An 18107-nucleotide genomic window follows, 5' to 3' on the forward strand; every position below is an offset into this window, starting at 1 on the left:
TGTCCCGTTTTGGGGTCACCCTGTCCCGTTTTGGGGTCACCCTGTCCTGTACTGGGGTGCCCGGTCCCGTTTGGGGTCACCCTGTCCTGCAATGGGGTGCCCGGTCCCGTTTTGGGGTCCCCGACCCCGTTTTGGGGTCTCCGGTCCCGTTTTGGGGTCACCCTGTCCTGTACTGGGGTGCCCGGACATGTTTTGGGGTCCCCGGTCCCGTTTTGGGGTCCGGGGACCCGGTTTTGGGATGCCTGGCAGCGTTTTGGGGTCACCCTGTCCTGCATTGGGGTCCCCGGCCCTGTTTGGGGGGTGCCCAGACCCGTTTTGGGGTCACCCTGTCCTGCATTGGGGTTCCCGGCCCCGTTTTGGGGTGCCGAGACCCGTTTTGGGGTCGCCTTGTCCTGCAATGGGGTCCCTGGACCCGTTTGGGATGCCTGGCCCCGTTTTGGGGTCACCGTGTCCTACATTGGGGTCCCCAGACCCGTTTTGGGGTCACCCTGTCCTGTACTGGAGTGCCCGGTCCCGTTTTGGGGTCGCCCTGTCCTGCATTGGGGTCCCCGGCCCCGTTTTGGGGTCCCCGGTCCCATTTTGGGGTCATCCTGTCCTGCACTAGGTTGCACGGCTCCGTTTTGGGGTCACCCTGTCCTGCATGAGCTCCCCAGCTCTATTTTGGGGTCTCCAGCCCCGTTTTGGGGTCACCCTGTCCTGCACTGGGGTGCCCGGCCCCATTTAGGGGTCCCCAGCCCTATTTTGGGGTTTCCAGCCCCGTTTTGGGGTCCCCCAGCCCCATTTTGGGGTCCCCAGCCCCATTTTGGGGTCCCCAGCCCCGTTTTGGGGTCCCCCAGCCCCATTTTGTGCTCCCAATCCCACGGCTCCATCCCCTGACCTGTTTTGGGGATCCCCCTGCCCGTTTTGGGGTCCCCCAAGCCCTGACCTCCCCGGGGGTCCCCGTGGGTCCTGCGTCACCTCCCCGTGCCCCAATTGGGGTCACCGTGTCCTGCACCGGGGCCCTGACCCCGTTTTGGGGTCCCCAGCCCCACATCGGGGTCCCCGACCCCATTTTGGGGTCCCCAGCCCCACATCGGGGCCCCCGACCCCATTTTGGGGTCCCCATCCCCATATTGGGGTCACCCTGTCCTGCATGAGCTCCTCAGCCCCGAATTGGGGTCCCCAGGCCCCTTTTTGGGGTCCCCAGTCCTGTTTTGGGGTCCCCATCCCGTGTCCTGCTCCTCTCCCCTTCCTGGGGTCCCTCACCCCTTTTTGGGGTCCCCTGCCCCCTTTTTGGGGCTATTTCGGGGCATTTTGGGGGGCTCCCCCCGCTGCTCCTGGGGTTCCTCCGAACCCCTTCCCCCTTTCCCTGCCCCCCTAAAACGCTCGACCCCAAAAACGCCCCCCTCACCCCAAAAGGACCCCCGGGCACCCCAAAACGGCCCCGGCACCCCAAAAACAGCTCCTTGCGCTTTGAGGGGTCCCCACTCGCTTTTGGGGGTCCCCACGCGGTTTTGGGGGTCCCCACGCGGTTTGCGGGATCCCCACTCGGTTTTTGGGGTCCCCACTCGGTTTTTGGGGGTCCCCACTCGGTTTGCAGGATCCCCATTCTGTTTTTGGGGTCCCCATTCGGTTTTTGGGGTCCCCACGCGGGTTTTGGGGGTCCCCTCTCAGTTTGTGGGATCCCCATTCGGTTTTGGGGTCCCCACTCGGTTTTGGGGTCCCCATTCGGTTTGCGGGATCCCCACTCGGTTTTTGGGGTCCCCACGCCGTTTTTGGGGATCCCCGCGCGGTTCTTGGGGTCTCCCCCTCCCCCCCCGGTTTTTGGGGATCCCCCAGACGCGGCGTGGGGGTCTCTGGGGGGTCCCGGGGGTGTCCCGGGGGTCGCGGCCGCTGCCGCAGCGGGGCCGGGGCGGCGATGGCGGCTCCGGTTCCTCCCCCCGGTACCGGGGCTGGCGGGGGGGGTCGCGGCGGGGCCCGGGGGGGGGTTTGGGGGTCTCGGGGGGTCCCGGGGGGCTCTGGGGGTCGCGGGGGGGGGGGGGGGGATGCTGCATTGCCCCCCCCCCCCCGGTGCGGGTCCCATCCTGCGGCACGCGGAGCCTCCCACGCCGGTGCCGGTACCGGGGGCGGCGGCGGCGGCCGGGGGTCGGTCCCGGGGGGGGGGTCCCGGGGTTGGGGGCGCGGAGAGAACCGGGGGGACCCCCCGGGTTCGGTCTGGGGGCGCCGAGCGCCCCGCGGGTGGGAGGGGGCGCCGGGCCGAGCCGTGCCGTGCCGAGCCGTGCTGCATCCCGCTGCTCCCGGTAACCGGGACGGGCCGAGCCGAGCCGAGCCGAGCCGTGCTGCATCCCGCTGCTCCCGGTAACCGGGACGGGCCGAGCCGAGCCGAGCCGAGCCGTGCTGCATCCCGCTGCCCCCGGTAACCGGGACGGGCCGTGCCGGCAGCTGGGCCGGATCCCGGTACCGGGAGCCCTCCCGGAGCCCCGGGCCGTGCCAGGAGCCGCGCTGGGCTGGAATCCGGTACCGGATGGGCGGGATGTGCCAGGAGCTGGGCCGGATCCCGGTACCGGGAGCCGTGCTGGGCACCCGGGCTGTGCCAGGGAACGGTGCCAGGCCGGATCCCGGTACCGGGAACGCTCCTGGAGCTGGACTGGGCCGGATCCCGGTACCGGGAACGCTCCTGGGGCTGGGCTGGGTCGGATCCCGGTACCGGGAACGTTCCTGGGGCTGGGCTGGGCCGGATCCCGGTACCGGGAGCCGGGCTGTGCCAGGGAACGGTGCCAGGCCAGATCCCGGTACCGGGAACACTCCTGGAGCTGGGCTGGGCCGGATCCTGGTACCGGGAACGCTCCTGGGGCTGGGCCGGGCCGGATCCCGGTACCAGGAGCGTGCTGGGTACCCGGGCTGTGCCAGGGAGCTGTGCTGGGTCAGATCCCGGTACCGGGAGCCATCCTGGATCCCTGGGCCGTGCCAGAGAGCTGAGTTGGGCCAGATCCCCGGTACCGGGTACCCGTGCCGTGCCAGGGATGGCACAAGGCTGGATTCCGATACCAGGAACACTCCTGGGGCTGGGCTGGGCCAGATCCCGGTACCGGGAGCCGTGCTGGGTACCCGGGCTGTGCCAGGGAGCCAATCTGGGCCAGATCCCGGTACCGGGAGCCATCCTGGAGCTGGGTTGGGCCGGATCCCGGTACCGGTACCCAGGCCATGATGGGGGCACCGGTACCGGGAGCCGTGCTGTGCCAGGGATCTGTGCTGGGCCAGATCCCGGTACCGGGAGTGTGCTGTGCCAGGGAACCGATCTGGGTCAGATCCCGGTACCGGTACCCGTGCCATGATGGGGGCACCGGCAGCGGATCCTGACCGTGCCAGGGATGGCACAAGGCTGGATCCCGGTACCGGGAGCCGTGCTGTGCCAGGGAACGGTGCCAGGCCAGATCCCGGTACCGGGAACACTCCTGGAGCTGGGTTGGGCCAGATCCCGGTACCGGGAGCCGTGCTGGGTACCCGGGCTGTGCCAGGGAGCCGATCTGGGTCAGATCCCGGTACCGGGAACGCTCCTGGAGCCGTGCTGGGCCAGATCCCGGTACCGGGAGCCATCCTGGATCCCTGGGCTGTGCCAGGGAGCTGAGTTGGGTACCGGATACCGGTACCGGGTACCCGTGCCGTGCCAGGGAGCTGTGCTGGGCCAGATCCCAATACCGGTACCGTGCCAGGGATGGCACAAGGCTGGATCCCGGTACCGGGAGCCATCCTGGAGCCGTGCTGGGGCAGATCCCGGTACCGGGAACCATCCTGGAGCTGGGTTGGGTCAGATCCCGGTACCGGGTCCCCGTGCTGTGCCATGGAGCTGTGCTGGGTCAGATCCCGGTACCGGGAACCATCCTGGAGCCATGCCGGGCCGGATCCCGGTACCGGGAACCATCCTGGAGCCGTGCTGGGCTGGATCCCGGTACCGGGAACGCTCCTGGAGCCGTGCCGGGCCGGATCCCGGTACCGGGCACCCGTGCTGTGCCATGGAGCCATGCCGGGCCGGATCCCGGTACTGGGAGCCATCCTGGAGCCGTGCCGGGTCAGATCCCGGTACCGGTCCCCGTGCCGTGCCAGGGATCCATTCTGGCCCCGGTACCGGCCCCGCAGCCGCATGGTCCCGGGGCGGGCGGTGCCGCCTCCCCGCGCCGTTCTAGGGATCCGTTCTGGCCCCGGTACCGGCCCCGGCAGCCGCATTGTCCCGGGGCGGGCGGTACCGGTCCCCGTGCCGTGCCAGGGATCCGTTCTGGCCCCGGTACCGGCCCCGGCAGCCGCATTGTCCCGGGGCGGGCGGTACCGGTCCCCGTGCCGTGCCAGGGATCCGTTCTGGCCCCGGTACCGGCCCCGGCAGCCGCATTGTCCCGGGCCGGGCGGTGCCGGCTCCCCGCGCCGTGCCAGGGCGGCAGCAGCGGCTCCCGGTGCCCGTGCCAGGTGCCCGGCTGGCCGAGCCGTGCCGTGCCGTGCCGCAGTGCCCGGTGCCCGCGGGCCAGCTGGCCGGGGCCCTGCGGAGACCGGAGATCCCGGTGGGACACCGGGGCCGTGCCGGGCCGGGCGCCACGGCCGCGGCTCCGTGCCACCGGCGGCCGGGCCGTGCGGACGGACGGGGGGACGCGGGACGGACGGACAGACCGCGGACGCGTCCGTGCCGGCCCCGGGGCTGCCCCGGCGGCGGCGGCGGCGGCGGCGGCGGCTCCCGCTGTGCCCGGAGCGCTTTGATCGCGCCGCGGAGCCGCCGCTTTGATGAGGGAATTAATGAATTAATTAATTAATGAACACGCGGCCGCCGACCCCGGGGGCACCGGGAGCGCCTCGGGCCCGGCCCCGCCCCCGCCCCGGGCTCCGCTCCTGCCTCAGTTTCCCCCACAACCAGCGTGGTTTGGGGGGGATCCCCCCGTCCCCCGGCCCCATTTCGGGCTCCTGCTCCTGCCTCAGTTTCCCCCGGACCCCAGCGTGGTTTGGGGGGGGTCCTGCTCCTGCCTCAGTTTCCCCCGGACCCCAGCGCGGTTTGGGGGGGATCCCCCTGTCCCCCGGTCCCATTTCGGGTCCTGCTCCTGCCTCAGTTTCCCCCAGACCCCAGCGCGGTTTGGGGGGGATCCCCCGGTCCCCCGGTCCCATTTCGGGTTCTGCTCCTGCCTCAGTTTCCCCCAGACCCCAGCGCGGTTTGGGGGGGATCCCCCTGTCCCCCAGCCCCTCTTTGGGCTGCGCTCCTGCCTCAGTTTCCCCCAGACCCCAGCGCGGTTTGGGGGGGGGGGGTCCTGCTCCTGCCTCAGTTTCCCCCGGACCCCAGCGCGGTTTGGGGGTCCCCCAGCCCCGTTTTTGGCCTTGACTCGCCCCCCACTCCTTTTGAATACATGATTTTAGCCACCATCATCGCCAACTGCATCGTCCTGGCCCTGGAGCAGCACCTGCCCGACGAGGACAAGACCCCCATGTCGGAGCGGCTGGTGAGGGGGGGGATCCTGGGGAGGGGGCCTGGGGGGCCTGGGGGGCCTGGGGAGGGTCCCTGGGGGGCCTGGGGGTCCTGGGGAGGGTTCCTGCCCCCATTTGGGGTCCTGGGAAGGGTCCCTGGGGGTCCTGGGGAGGGTACCTGGGGGGCCTGGGGGGCCTGGGGAGGGTCCCTGGGGGGCCTGGGGGGCCTGGGGAGGGTCCCTGGGGGGCTGGGGAGGGTCCCTGCCCCCATTGGGGGTCCTGGGGAGGGTTCTTGGGGGGCCTGGGGGTCCTGGGGAGGATCCCTGCCCCCATTGGGGGTCCTGGGGAGGGTCCCTGGGGGGCCTGGGGGTCCTGGGGAGGGTCCCTGAGGGTCCTGGGGAGGGGCCCTGTCCCCATTGGGGGTCCTGGTGAGGGTCCCTGCCCCCCTCGGGGATCCCTGGGGGTCCTGGGGAGGGTCCCTGGGGGGCCTGGGGGTCCTGGGGAGGGTCCCTGCCCCCCTTGGGGGTCCTGGGAAGGGTCCCTGAGGGTCTGGGGAGGGTCCCTAAGGGTCCTGGGGAGGGTCCCTGCCCCCCCTTGGGGATCCTGGGGAGGGTCCCGGGGGTCCTGGGGAGGGTCCCTGCCCCCCCTTGGGGCTCCTGGGGAGGGTCCCTGGAGTCCTGGGGAGGGTCTCTGCCCCCATTGGGGGTCCTGGGGAGGGTCCCTGTCCCCCTTGGGGATTCCTGGGGGTCCTGGGGAGGGTCCCTGAGGGTCTGGAGAGGGTCCCTGCCCCCCTTGGGGGTCCTTGGGAGGGTCCCTGCCCCCCTTGGGGGTCCTGGGGTCCTGGGGAGGGTCTCTGCCCCCCCCGGGCACCCCACGATCTTTGGTGGGGGTCCCTGGGGGTCCCCCCAGCCCCCCTTTGGGGGGGTCCCCTCGAGTGTCCCCAACCCCCCGTGCCCCTCCCCCCTTGCCCAGCCGGGTGGGGGAGGGGCCGGCCCACGACTCCCAGTTCCCAGCGGCGTCCCAGTTTCCTCCTTACTGGGAATCTGGGCCGCGGGGGCCACCGGGGGAGGGTCGGGGGCGGCGCGGGGGAGGGGCGGGGCGGGCGGGGGGCGGTGCTGAGCCCGGTGGCCCCCTCCCCCCGGCAGGACGACACGGAGCCGTATTTCATCGGCATCTTCTGCTTCGAGGCGGGGATCAAAATCATCGCGCTGGGCTTCGCCTTCCACAAAGGCTCCTACCTGCGCAACGGCTGGAACGTCATGGACTTCGTGGTGGTGCTGACGGGGTGAGGGACACCTGGGGACACACCTGGGGACAGCTGGGGACAGCTGGGGACAGCGGGGGACAGAGGGGGACAGCGGGGATAGCGCGGGGATAGCGCGGGGACAGAGCGGGGACAGAGCGGGGACAGAGCCGGGACAGCGTCATGGACTTCGTGGTGGTGCTGACGGGGTGAGGGACACCTGGGGACACACCTGGGGACAGCTGGGGACAGCGGGGGACACCTGGGGACAGCGGGGACAGCGGGGCGTGCGGCTGTTCGGGGACAAACGCGCGGCGCCGCGGGGCTGTGCGCGGTGCGACCCCTCCCCTTTCCTCCTCACCTGTGCCACGCCCCCGTGCCACACCTATGTCCCCACCCCCGTGTCACACTCCGTGTCCCCACCCCCGTGTCCCCACCCCCGTGTCACACCTGTGTCCCCACCCCCGTGTCCCCCCCGTGCTCCCCGCAGGTGTGCGGGGGTGCGACCCCTCCCCCTTTCCCTCCTGTGCCCTCCCCTTCCTTCCTCACCTGTGTCCGACCCCCGTGTCCCACCTGTGTCCCCACCCCCGTGTCCCCACCCCCGTGTCCCCACCCCCGTGTCCCACCTGTGTCCCCACCTGTGTCCCCACCCCCGTGTGCGGGACCCCTCCCCTTCTCCCTTCCCCCCCCCCCCGTGTCCCTCGTGCCCCCCCGCGTGTCCCGCGCTCTGTCGCTGTCCCCGTGTCCCCCTCCCCATCCCCCCCCGGCGCTGTCACTTCGCTGTCCCCGCGGTGTCACTCAGGGCTGGCGCTGCCGCTGCCGCCCGCGGCTCCGGCCGAGCCCGGGGACCCCCCCGGCTCAAACCCCCCCCCCCCAATCCCCCCCAATTCCAACCCCCCCCCCCCAATTCCGAACCCCCCCGGCTCCAAACCCCCCCCCCCCATTGTCGGGGCTCCCCCCGGTGCCGCCCACGCTGTCCCCGCGCTGTCCCCGCGCTGTCCCCGCCCTGTCCCCGCGCTGTCCCCGCGCCCCGGGGCTGCCACCGGCGCTGGCGGCGGCGACATCGCCCGGGAGAGGCCAAAAATAGCCCGGGGGGAGCCGCCCCCCGCCCCGCGGCACCGGCGGCACCGGGAGGGGGGGGCGGGGGCGGCTGCCGGTGGCCACGGGGCTGGTGGCCGTGTGACAGTGACATGAGGGCGGCTGGTGGCCGTGTGACAGGGACACGGGGGGATTGGTGGCTCTGTGACAGGGCTCGTGGTGGCCACGGGGCTGGTGGCCGTGTGACAGGGACATGGGGGGGGGCTGGTGGCCATGGGGCTGGTGGCCATGGGGCTGGTGGCTGTGTGACAGTGACACGGTGGGGCTGGTGGCCATGTGACAGGGCTCATGGTGGCCAGGGGCTGGTGGCCCCGTGACAAGGACACGGCGGCTTGTCACAGCCGTGACCGGGTGGCCACGGGCTGACGGTGGCTCACGGTGGCCGCGGTGGCTCACGGTGGCCCCAGTGGCCCATTTGGGGGTCCCTGGGTTGTGTCACTGTCTGTGGCCCCTCTTGGTGGCCCTGGTGGCCCATCTGGGGGTCCCTGTCTGGGTGTCCCCATCGGGGGATCCCATCTGGGGGTCCCCGTCTGGGTGTCCCTGTCTGGGGGTCCCCATCTGGGTGTCCCGGTCTCGGGGTCCCATCTGGGTGTCCCCATCTGGGGGTCCCAGTCTGGGGGTCCCCGTCTGGGTGTCCCTGTCTGGGTGTCCCCATCGGGGTGTCCCCATCTGGAGTTCCCGTCTGGGTGTCCCCGTCTGGGGTCCCCATCTGGGTGTCCCCGTCTGGGTGTCCCGGTCTGGGGGGTCCCCGTCTAGGTGTCCCCATCTGGGGGTCCCATCTGGGTGTCCCCATCTGGGTGTCCCCGTCTGGGTGTCCCCGTCTGGGGTCCCCATCTGGAGTTCCCATCTGGGGGTCCCGGTTGGGGGGTCCCGGTCTGGGTGTCCCCATCTGGGTGTCCCCATCTGGGTGTCCCCGTCTGGGTGTCCCCATCCGGGTGTCCCCATCGGGGGGTCCCGGCCGGGGGTCCCGGTCTGGCTGTCCCCATCTGGGTGTCCCCGTCTGGGTGTCCCCATCCGGGTGTCCCCACCTGGGTGTCCCATCCGGGTGTCCCCATCTGGGGGTCCCATCTGGGGGTCCCCGTCTGGGGGTCCCTGTCTGGGTGTCCCCATCTGGGGGTCCCATCTGGGGGTCCCATCTGGGGGTCCCATCTGGGGGTCCCCGTCTGGGGGTCCCTATCTGGGTGTCTCTATCTGGGTGTCCCCATCCGGGTGTCCCCATCTGGGTGTCCCCATCAGGGGGTCCCGGCCGGGGGTCCCGGTCGGGGTGTCCCCATCTGGGTGTCCCCATCCGGGTGTCCCCATCTGGGGGTCCCAGTCTGGGTGTCCCCGTCTGGGCGTCCCCATCTGGATGTCCCCGTCTGGGTGTCCCCATCTGGGGGTCCCATCCAGGTGTCCCCATCCGGGTGTCCCATCCGGGTGTCCCCATCCGGGTGTCCCCATCTGGGGGTCCCGGTCTGGGTGTCCCCGTTGGGGGGTCCCCATCTGGGTGTCCCTGTCTGGGGGTCCCTGTCTGGGGGTCCCTGTCTGGGTGTCCCCATCCGGGTGTCCCCATCGGGGTGTCCCCATCCGGGTGTCCCCATCGGGGGTCCCCAGCCCATCCGGGGGTCCCGGTGGCCAGCCAGCGCTGTCCCCGCAGCATCCTGGCCTCGGTGGGCTCCCAGTTCGACCTGCGGACGCTGCGGGCCGTGCGCGTGCTGCGGCCCCTCAAGCTGGTCTCGGGGATCCCAAGTGAGTCTGGGGGCCTTGGGGGGTCCCGTGGGGGGGCTCGGGGGGGATCAGGGGCCAACAGATCCCCCAAATCCCATCCAACCCCCATAACCCCTCCAAACATCCCCAAATTGCCTCGAAATCCCTCAAAACCACCCCAAATCCCATCCAACCCCCCTGAACCCCCTCCAAACATCCCCAAATCCCCTCAAAATCCCTCAAAACCACCCCAAATCCCATCCAACCCCCCTGAACCCCCTCCAAACATCCCCAAATCCCCTCAAAATCCTCCTAAACCACCCCAAACCCCCCTCAAATATCCCCAAACCACCCCAAATCCCCTCCAATCCTCCTCAAACATCCCCAAATCCCCTCAAAATCCCCCAAAACCACCCCAAATCCCATCCAAGCCCCCTGAACCTCACTCAAACATCCCCAAAATCCCCAGGTGTCCCCAAAAACCACCCCAAATCCCCTCCAACTCCCCAGGTGTCCCCAAAAACCACCCCAAACCCCCTCAAAATCCCCCCAAACCACCCCCAACCCCCCTAAACCCCTCTCCAACATCCCCAAACCACCCCAAGTCCCCTTGAAATTCCCAGGTGTCCCCCCCAAAAAACCCCAAATCACCTCCAAGCCCCCCAAAACCACCCGAAACCCCCACAAACCCACCCCAAAGCCCCCACAAATCCCCTCCAACCCATCCAAAACCACCCCAAATCCCCTGGAAATCCCCCCAAATCCCCTCCAGGCCCCCCAAAACCACCCCAAATCCCCTGGAAATCCCCCCAAATCCCCTCCAGGCCCCCCAAAACCACCCCAAATCCCCTGGAAATCCCCCAAATCCCCTCCAGGCCCCCCAAAACCACCCCAAATCCCCTGGAAATCCCCCCAGATCCCCTCCAACCCCCCCAAAACCACCCCAAATCCCTGGAAATCCCCCCAAATCCCCCCCTAAACGCCCCCAAATCCCCCCCAAACCCCCTGGAAATCCCCCCAAATCCCCTCCAAGCCCCCCAAAACCACCCGAAATCCCCACAAACTCACCCCAAATCCCCTCCAGGCCCCCCAAACCCCCTGGAAATCCCCCCAAATCCCCCCCAAACGCCCCCCCAGGTCTGCAGGTGGTGCTGAAGTCCATCATGAAGGCGATGATCCCCCTGCTGCAGATTGGGCTCCTGCTCTTCTTCGCGATCCTCATCTTCGCCATCATCGGCCTGGAGTTCTACATGGGCAAATTCCACACCACCTGCTTCGACCTGGTCACAGGTGGGGGAACGGCCCCTAAATCACCTAAAACAGCCCCAAAAATACCCCCAAAACAGCCGAAAAAACAGCCTCCAAATCACCTAAAAACAGCCCAAAAATACCATCAAAATACCCCTAAAAATAGCCCAAAAACCAGCCCCTAAATCACCTAAAACAGCCCCAAAAATACCCCAAATTCCACACCACCTGCTTCGACCTGGTCACAGGTGGGGGAACGGCCCTAAAACAGCCCCTAAATCACCTAAAACAGCCAAAAAATACCCCAAAAGTACTCCTAAAACCAGCCCCCAAATCACCTAAAACAGCCCAAAAAATACCCCCCAAAATCACACTAAACCCCACCAAAAAACCAGCCCCCAATTCACCTAAAACAGCCCAAAAATACACTAAAAATACCCCAGAAAACATCCCAAAAAACAGCCCCCAAATCACCTAAAACAGCCCAAAAAATACCCCCAAAAATACCCCAAAACCAGCCAGAAACCCGCCCCCAAATCACCTAAAACAGCCCAAAAAATACCCCCAAAATACCCCAAAACCAGCCAGAAACCCGCCCCCAAATCACCTAAAAACAGCCCCAAAATAACCCCAAAATACCCCTAAAAACAGCCGAAAAACCAGCCCCTAAATCACCTAAAAACAGCCAAAAAATACCCCCAAAATACCCCTAAAAACAGCCGAAAAAACAGCGCCTAAATCACCTAAAACAGCCCAAAAAATACCCCCAAAACAACCCCAAAAAACAGCCCCCAAATCACCTAAAACAGCCCAAAAATATCCCCCAAAATCACCCTAAACCCCACCAAAAACCAGCCGCAAATCACCTAAAACAGCCCCAAAAATACCCCCAAAATGCCCCTAAAACCACCCCAAAAAACAGCCCCCAAATCACCGAAATCCCCCAAATCCCCCCAAAAAACCCCCAAAAAACCCCAAAACCCCCCCCAAACCCCCCCGGGCGGGCCCGCGCTGGATTTGGCGCGTCCTAATTGCGGCTGTCCCTTGATGAGGCCGTTAATTGGCCGTTAATTGGCCGCGGTTATTTCTGGCCCTGTGGGGGGGTCCCGGGGACATTTGGGGGGGGTCTGGGGACATTAAGGGGGATCCTGGGGACACACGGGGGGGGGGGGGTCTGGGGACATTGGAGGGGGTCCTGGGGACACCTGGGGGGGTCTGGGCACACCTGGGGGGTCCTGGGCACACCTGGTGGGGGGTCCTGGGGACACCTGGGGTTCTTGGGGACACCTGGGGAGCTCTGGGCACACCTGGGGGGGTCCTGGGGACATTGGGGGGGAGTCAGGGCACACCTGGTGGGGGGTCCTGGGGACACCTGGGGTTCTTGGGGACACCTGGGGGGGTCCTGGGGGGGTCTGGGGACACCTGGGGGGGTTCTGGGGGGGGGTCTGGGCACACCTGGGGGGTTCTGGGGGGGGTCCTGGGGACACCTGGGGTTCTTGGGGACACCTGGGGGGGCTCTGGGCACACCTGGGGAGCTCTGGGCACACCTGGGGGGGCTCTGGACACACCTGGGGGAGTCAGGGCACACCTGGGGGGGGCTCTGGGCACACCTGGGGGGGTCCTGGGGGGGTCAGGGCACACCTGGGGGCTCTGGCCACACCTGGGGGGGTCCTGGGGGGGTCTGGGCACACCTGGGGGGGTCTGAGCACACCTGGGGGGGTCCTGGCCCCACCGTGAGGGGTCTGAGCCCCCGGCCCCCCGTTGCCAGACGAGATCAAGGTGGAGGTCCCGTGCGGGACGGACGAGCCGGCGCGGATCTGCCCCAACGGCACCAAGTGCAAGAAGTACTGGGAGGGGCCCAACTACGGCATCACGCAGTTCGACAACATCCTCTTCGCCGTGCTCACCGTCTTCCAGTGCATCACCATGGAAGGCTGGACCGACCTCCTCTACTATGTGAGCCTCCCGCGGCCTCCCGGTGCTGCCCGGTGCCTCCCGGTGTCCGTCCGGTGTCTGTCCGGTGCCTCCCGCGGCCTCCCTTCCCCGCCCGGTGCCCGTCCGGTGCTGCCCGGTGCCCCCCCGGTGCCTCCCGGTGTCTGTCCGGTGCCTCCCGGTGCCGCCCGGTGTCCCCCCGGTGCCTCCCGGTGCTGCCCGGTGTCCGTCCGGTGCTGCCCGGTGCCTCCCTATGTCCCCCCGGTGCTGCCCGGTGTCCGTCCGGTGCTGCCCGGTTCCTCCCGCTGCCTCCTTTCCCTGCCCGGTGCTGCCCCGGTGTCCGTCCGGTGCCTCCCGGTGTCCGTCCGGTGCTGCCCGGTCCCTCCCAGTGTCCCCCCGGTGCTGTCCGGTGTCCCCACGGTGCTGCCCGGTCCCTCCCGGTGCCGCCCGGTGTCCGTCCGGTGCCTCCCGGTGTCCGTCCGGTGCCTCCCGGTGCTGCCCAGTGCCCCCCGGTGTCCGTCCGGTGCCTCCCGGGGCCTCCTTTTCCCGCCCGGTGTCCCCCCGGTGTCCCCCCGGTGTCCATCCGGTGCTGCCCGGTGCCTCCCGGGGGCCTCCTTTTCCCCGTCCGGTGTCCCCCTGGTGCCCTCCCGGTGCTGTCCGGTGTCCCTCCGGTGCTGCCCAGTCCCTCCCGGTGCTGCCTGGTCCCTCCCAGTGTCCCCCCGGTGCTGTCCGGTGTCCCCCGGTGCTGCCCGGTGTCCATCCTGTGCCTCCCGGTTCCTCCCCGGTGCTGCCTCGTCCCTCCCGGTGCTGCCCAGTGCCTCCCGGGGCCTCCTTTTCCCTGCCCGGTGCTGTCCGGTGTCCGTCCGGTGCTGCCCGGTGTCCGTCTGGTGTCCCCCCGGTGTCCCCCCGGTGTCCGTCCGGTCCCTCCCGGTGCCTCCCGGTGCCCCCCCAGCTCAGGCGGAATCCCCTGGAACCCCCCCAACCTGTGGGACCCCCCCCCAAATTTTTGGGACCCCCCTCCAATTTCCCATCCCCCTCCCCAATTTTAGGGACCCCCCCCATTTAGGGACCCCCTCCCCAATTGTTGGGACCCCCCCCAATTTTAGGGACCCCCCCCAATTTTAGGACCCCCCCCAATTTTAGGACCCCCCCCCAATTTTAGGACCCCCCCAATTTTAGGACCACCCCCCAATTTTAGGACCCCCTCCCCAATTTGAGCCCCCTCCCCAATTTCTGGGACCCCCCCCCAATTTCCCCCCCTCCCCAATTTCTGGGACCCCCCCCAATTTTACGGACCCCCCTTTGAGACACCCCACCCAATTTCCCCCCCTCCCCAATTTCTGGGACCCCCTCCCAATTTTAGGGATCCCCTCCCCAATTTTAAGGAACCCCCCAATTTTAGGACCCCCTCCCCAATTTGAGACCCCCCCAATTTCCCCCCCTCCCCAATTTTAGGACCCCCCCACCCAATTTTAGGACCCCCTCCCCAATTTTGGGACCCCCCTCCAATTTCCCCCCTCCCCAATTTTAGGACCCCCTCCTCAATTTAAGGAACCCCCCCCATTTAGGGACCCCCTCCCCAATTGTTGGGACCCCTCCCCAATTTGGGGACCCCCCCCAATTTTAGGGACCCCCTCCCCAATTTCTGGGATCTCCCCCAATTTTAGGACCCCCCCAATTTTAGGACCCCTCCCCAATTTGGGGACCCCTCCCCAATTTCTGGGACCCCCCCCCCAATTTCCGCCCCTCCCCAATTTTGGGACCCTCCCCAATTTTAAGGAACCCCCCAATTTTGGGACCCCCCCCAATTTCCGCCCCTCCCCAATTTTGGGACCCCCCCCCAATTTAGGGATCCCCTCCCCAATTTTTAGGACCCCCCCCAATTTTAGGGACCCCCTCCCCAATTTGAGCCCCCTCCCCAATTTGGGGACCCCCCCCAATTGTTGGGACCCTCCCACAGTTTTTGGGACCCTCCCCAATTCCTGCGACCTCCCCCAATTTCTCCCCCCTCCCCAATTTTAGGGACCCCCCCCCCAATTTTGGGACCCCCCCCCAATTTTAGGACCCCCTCCCCAATTTTGAGACCCTCCCCAATTTCCGTGCCCCCTCCCCAGAGCAACGACGCCTCAGGGAACACTTGGAACTGGCTCTACTTCATCCCCCTCATCATCATCGGCTCCTTTTTTATGCTCAACCTCGTCCTGGGGGTCCTGTCCGGGTCAGCGCCGGGGGGGGGTCCCGGGATTTGGGGAGGGGTCCCGGGATTTGGGGAGGGGTCCTGGGATTTTGGGGAGGGGCTCAGGGGGAGTTTGGGGGGGATTTGGGGGGATTTGGGGCTGCTCAGGGGAGCTTGGGGGGGCTCAAAGGGGTTTTGAGGGGGATTTGGGGGGCTCCGGGGGGGCTCAGGGATTTGGGGGGGCTCAGGGGGGTCCCGACCTGGGCTGAATTTGGGGAGGGGTCCCCGGATTTTGGGAGGGGTCTCAGGGGGAGTTTGGGGGGGATTTTGGGGGGGATTTGTGGCGCTTGGGGGGGCTCAGAGGGGTTTTGGGGGGTTTTGAGGGGGATTTGGGGGGGATCCGGGGGGGCTTAGGGATTTGGGGGGTCTCAGGGGGGTCCCGACCTGGGCTGAATTTGGGGAGGGGTCCCGGGATTTTGGGGAGGGGTCTCAGGGGGAGTTTGGGGGGGATTTGGGGGGATTTGGGGCTGCTCAGGGGAGCTTGGGGGGGCTCAAAGGGGTTTTGAGGGGGATTTGGGGGGCTCCGGGGGGGCTCAGGGATTTGGGGGGGCTCAGGGGGGTCCCGACCTGGGCTGAATTTGGGGAGGGGTCCCAGGAATTTGGGGAGGGGCTCAGGGGGAGTTTGGGGGGGATTTGGGGGGGATTTGGGGTGCTCAGGGGGGCTCAGAGGGGTTTTGGGGGGTTTTGAGGGGGATTTGGGGGGGATCCGGGGGGCTCAGAGGGATTTGGGGGGCTCAGAGGATTTGGGGGGACTCACGGGGGTCTCGAGCTGAGCTGAATTTGGGGAGGGGTCGGCAGGGAGTTTGCCAAAGAGCGGGAGCGGGTGGAGAACCGCTGGGCGTTCCTGAAGCTGGGGGGGCTTTGGGGGGGCTCCGGGGGGCTCAGGGGGATTTTGGGGATCACGGGGGTCTCAGGGGGGTCCCGAACCGGAGCTGAATTTGGGGAGGGGTCTGCAGGGAGTTTGCCAAAGAGCGGGAGCGGGTGGAGAACCGGCGGGCGTTCCTGAAGCTGGGGGGGCTTTGGGGGAGTTTTGGGGGGCTCAGGGGGATTTTGGGGGGTCTCCGGGGGATTTGGGGGACTCATGGGGGTCTCGACCTGGGCTGAATTTGGGGAGGGGTCGGCAGGGAGTTTGCCAAAGAGCGGGAGCGGGTGGAGAACCGGCGGGCGTTCCTGAAGCTGCGGCGGCAGCAGCAGATCGAGCGGGAGCTGAACGGATACATGGAGTGGATCTCCAAGGCGGGTGAGGGGCGGGACCACCCCCCACAAATACAAAAAACCTTCCAGACCCCTCCCCAAAATCCCGGGACCCCTCCCCAAAATCCGCCCCCCCACCTCACAACCTCACCCCGAAACTCTGAGCCCCCCTAAAATCCCCCCAAAATCCCTTCCCAAAACGCCCCAAATCCTCTCCCACCCCCTGGGACCCCCCCTCAAATCCCTCAAGACCCCCTGGGGATTTCTGACCCCTCCCCAAAAAACCCTCCGGACCCCGCCCCCAAAAAGCACCCCCACCCCAAAACTTTGCACACCCCCAAATTCCCCCAAAATCCCCCCAAAATCCCTTCCCAAAGTGCTCCAAGTTCCCCCAAATCCCCCCTGAGGCCCCCCAAGATCCCCCCAAATCCTCCCTTAGCCCCCCCAGAGCCCCCCAAAGACCCCCAAATCCCCCCCAAAGCCCCTCAAAACTCCCCAAAACCCCCCCAAATCCCCCCTGAGCCCCCCCAAACGCCCCCCAAATCCCCCTTAAGCCCCCAAAAGCCCCTCGAAATCCCCCCAAACCCCCCCTGAGCCCCCCCAAATCCCCCCAAATCCCCTTTAAGCCCCCCGAAGCCCCTTGAAATTCCCCCTAAATTCCCCCTGAGCCCCCCCACCCCCCCTGAGCCCCCCCAAATCCTCCTTAAGCCCCCCAAAGCCCCTTGAAATCCCCCCTAATTCCCCTGGGAGCACCCCAAAATCCCATCAAATCCCCCTTAAGTCCCCCAAAATCCCCCCAAATCCCCTTTAAGCCCCCCAAAGCCCCTTGAAATCCCCCCAAATCCCCCTTAATCCCCCCAAAACCCCTTGAAACCCCCCAAATCCCCCCTGAGCCCCCCCCAAATGCCCCCCAAATCCCCTTTAAGCCCCCCAAAGCCCCTTGAAATCCCCCCAAATCCCCCTTAAGCCCCCCAAAATCCCCCCAAATCCTCCCAAATCCCCCCTGAGCCCCCCCCAAATCCCCCTTAAGGCCCCCAAAATCCCCCCAAATCCCCCTTAAGCCTCCCTAAACCCCCCCTGAGCCCCCCCCAAATGCCCCCCAAATCCCCCCTGAGCCCCCCCCAAAACCCCCCTGAGCCCCCCCAAAACCCCCCAAGCCCCCCCTGAGCCCCCCACGTTCCCTCAGAAGAGGTGATCCTGGCCGAGGACGAGCCCGAGGCCGAGCCCCGGCGCCCCTTCGATGGTAAGTGCAGCCCCCTCCCCTCCCCCCTCCCCTCCCCCACCCGGGGGTGACCCCACCCCCCCCCCGGGACCCCCCCCGGGTGACGGCCGCCCCCCTGTGCCCCCCCCTGCGGGAGCTCTCCGGAGGGCCACCAGCAAGAGGAGCAAGACGGACCTGCTGAGCCCCGAGGAGGGCGAGGAGCAGCTGGGGGACATCGCCAACATGGGTGGGTGACACTGGGGACATCGCCAACATGGGTGGGTGACAGCGAGGGGACAGCTGGGGACAGCTGGGGGACATCGCCAACATGGGTGGGTGACACTGGGGACACGGGGGGTGACAGCTGGGGGACATCGCCAACGTGGGTGGGTGACACTGGGGACATCGCCAACATGGGTGGGTGACACTGGGGACACGGGGGGTGACAGCTGGGGACATCGCCAACATGGGTAGGTGACACTGGGGACATCGCCAACATGGGTGGGTGACACTGGGGACATTGCCAACATGGGTGGGTGACACTGAGGGGACAGCTGGGGACATCGCCAACATGGGTGGGTGACACTGAGGGGACAGCTGGGGACAGCTGGGGGACATCGCCAACATGGGTGGGTGACACGGGGGACAGCTGGGGACATCGCCAACATGGGTGGGTGACATGGGGACACGGGGGTGACAGCTGGGGACATCGCCAACATGGGTGGGTGACACGGGGGACAGCTGGGGACATCGCCAACATGGGTGGGTGACATGGGGACACGGGGGGTGACAGCTGGGGGACATCGCCAACATGGGTGGGTGACAATGGGGACATCGCCAACATGGGTGGGTGA

At 67.5% G+C, this 18107-nt stretch overlaps 1 protein-coding gene across 1 annotated transcript in view; it reads left to right on the forward strand.

The window, feature by feature from the left end:
- Positions 1-5351: 5351 nt before the first annotated feature.
- The window catches only part of CACNA1A (calcium voltage-gated channel subunit alpha1 A), a 66444-nt gene continuing 53688 nt past the window's right edge, over positions 5352-18107 (forward strand). The window contains exons 1-9 of the mRNA XM_084223890.1: positions 5352-5450; positions 6561-6700; positions 9393-9484; positions 10580-10732; positions 12459-12646; positions 14737-14840; positions 15983-16098; positions 17239-17295; positions 17411-17500. Coding sequence (XP_084080016.1) covers positions 5358-5450; positions 6561-6700; positions 9393-9484; positions 10580-10732; positions 12459-12646; positions 14737-14840; positions 15983-16098; positions 17239-17295; positions 17411-17500 — 1033 coding nt within the window. The 5' untranslated portion in view covers positions 5352-5357. The remainder of the gene's footprint in view (positions 5451-6560; positions 6701-9392; positions 9485-10579; positions 10733-12458; positions 12647-14736; positions 14841-15982; positions 16099-17238; positions 17296-17410; positions 17501-18107) is intronic.

This window comes from Fringilla coelebs (assembly GCF_963513975.1).
Source record: "Fringilla coelebs genome assembly, chromosome: 32".
NCBI classification, from domain to species: domain Eukaryota; kingdom Metazoa; phylum Chordata; class Aves; order Passeriformes; family Fringillidae; genus Fringilla; species Fringilla coelebs.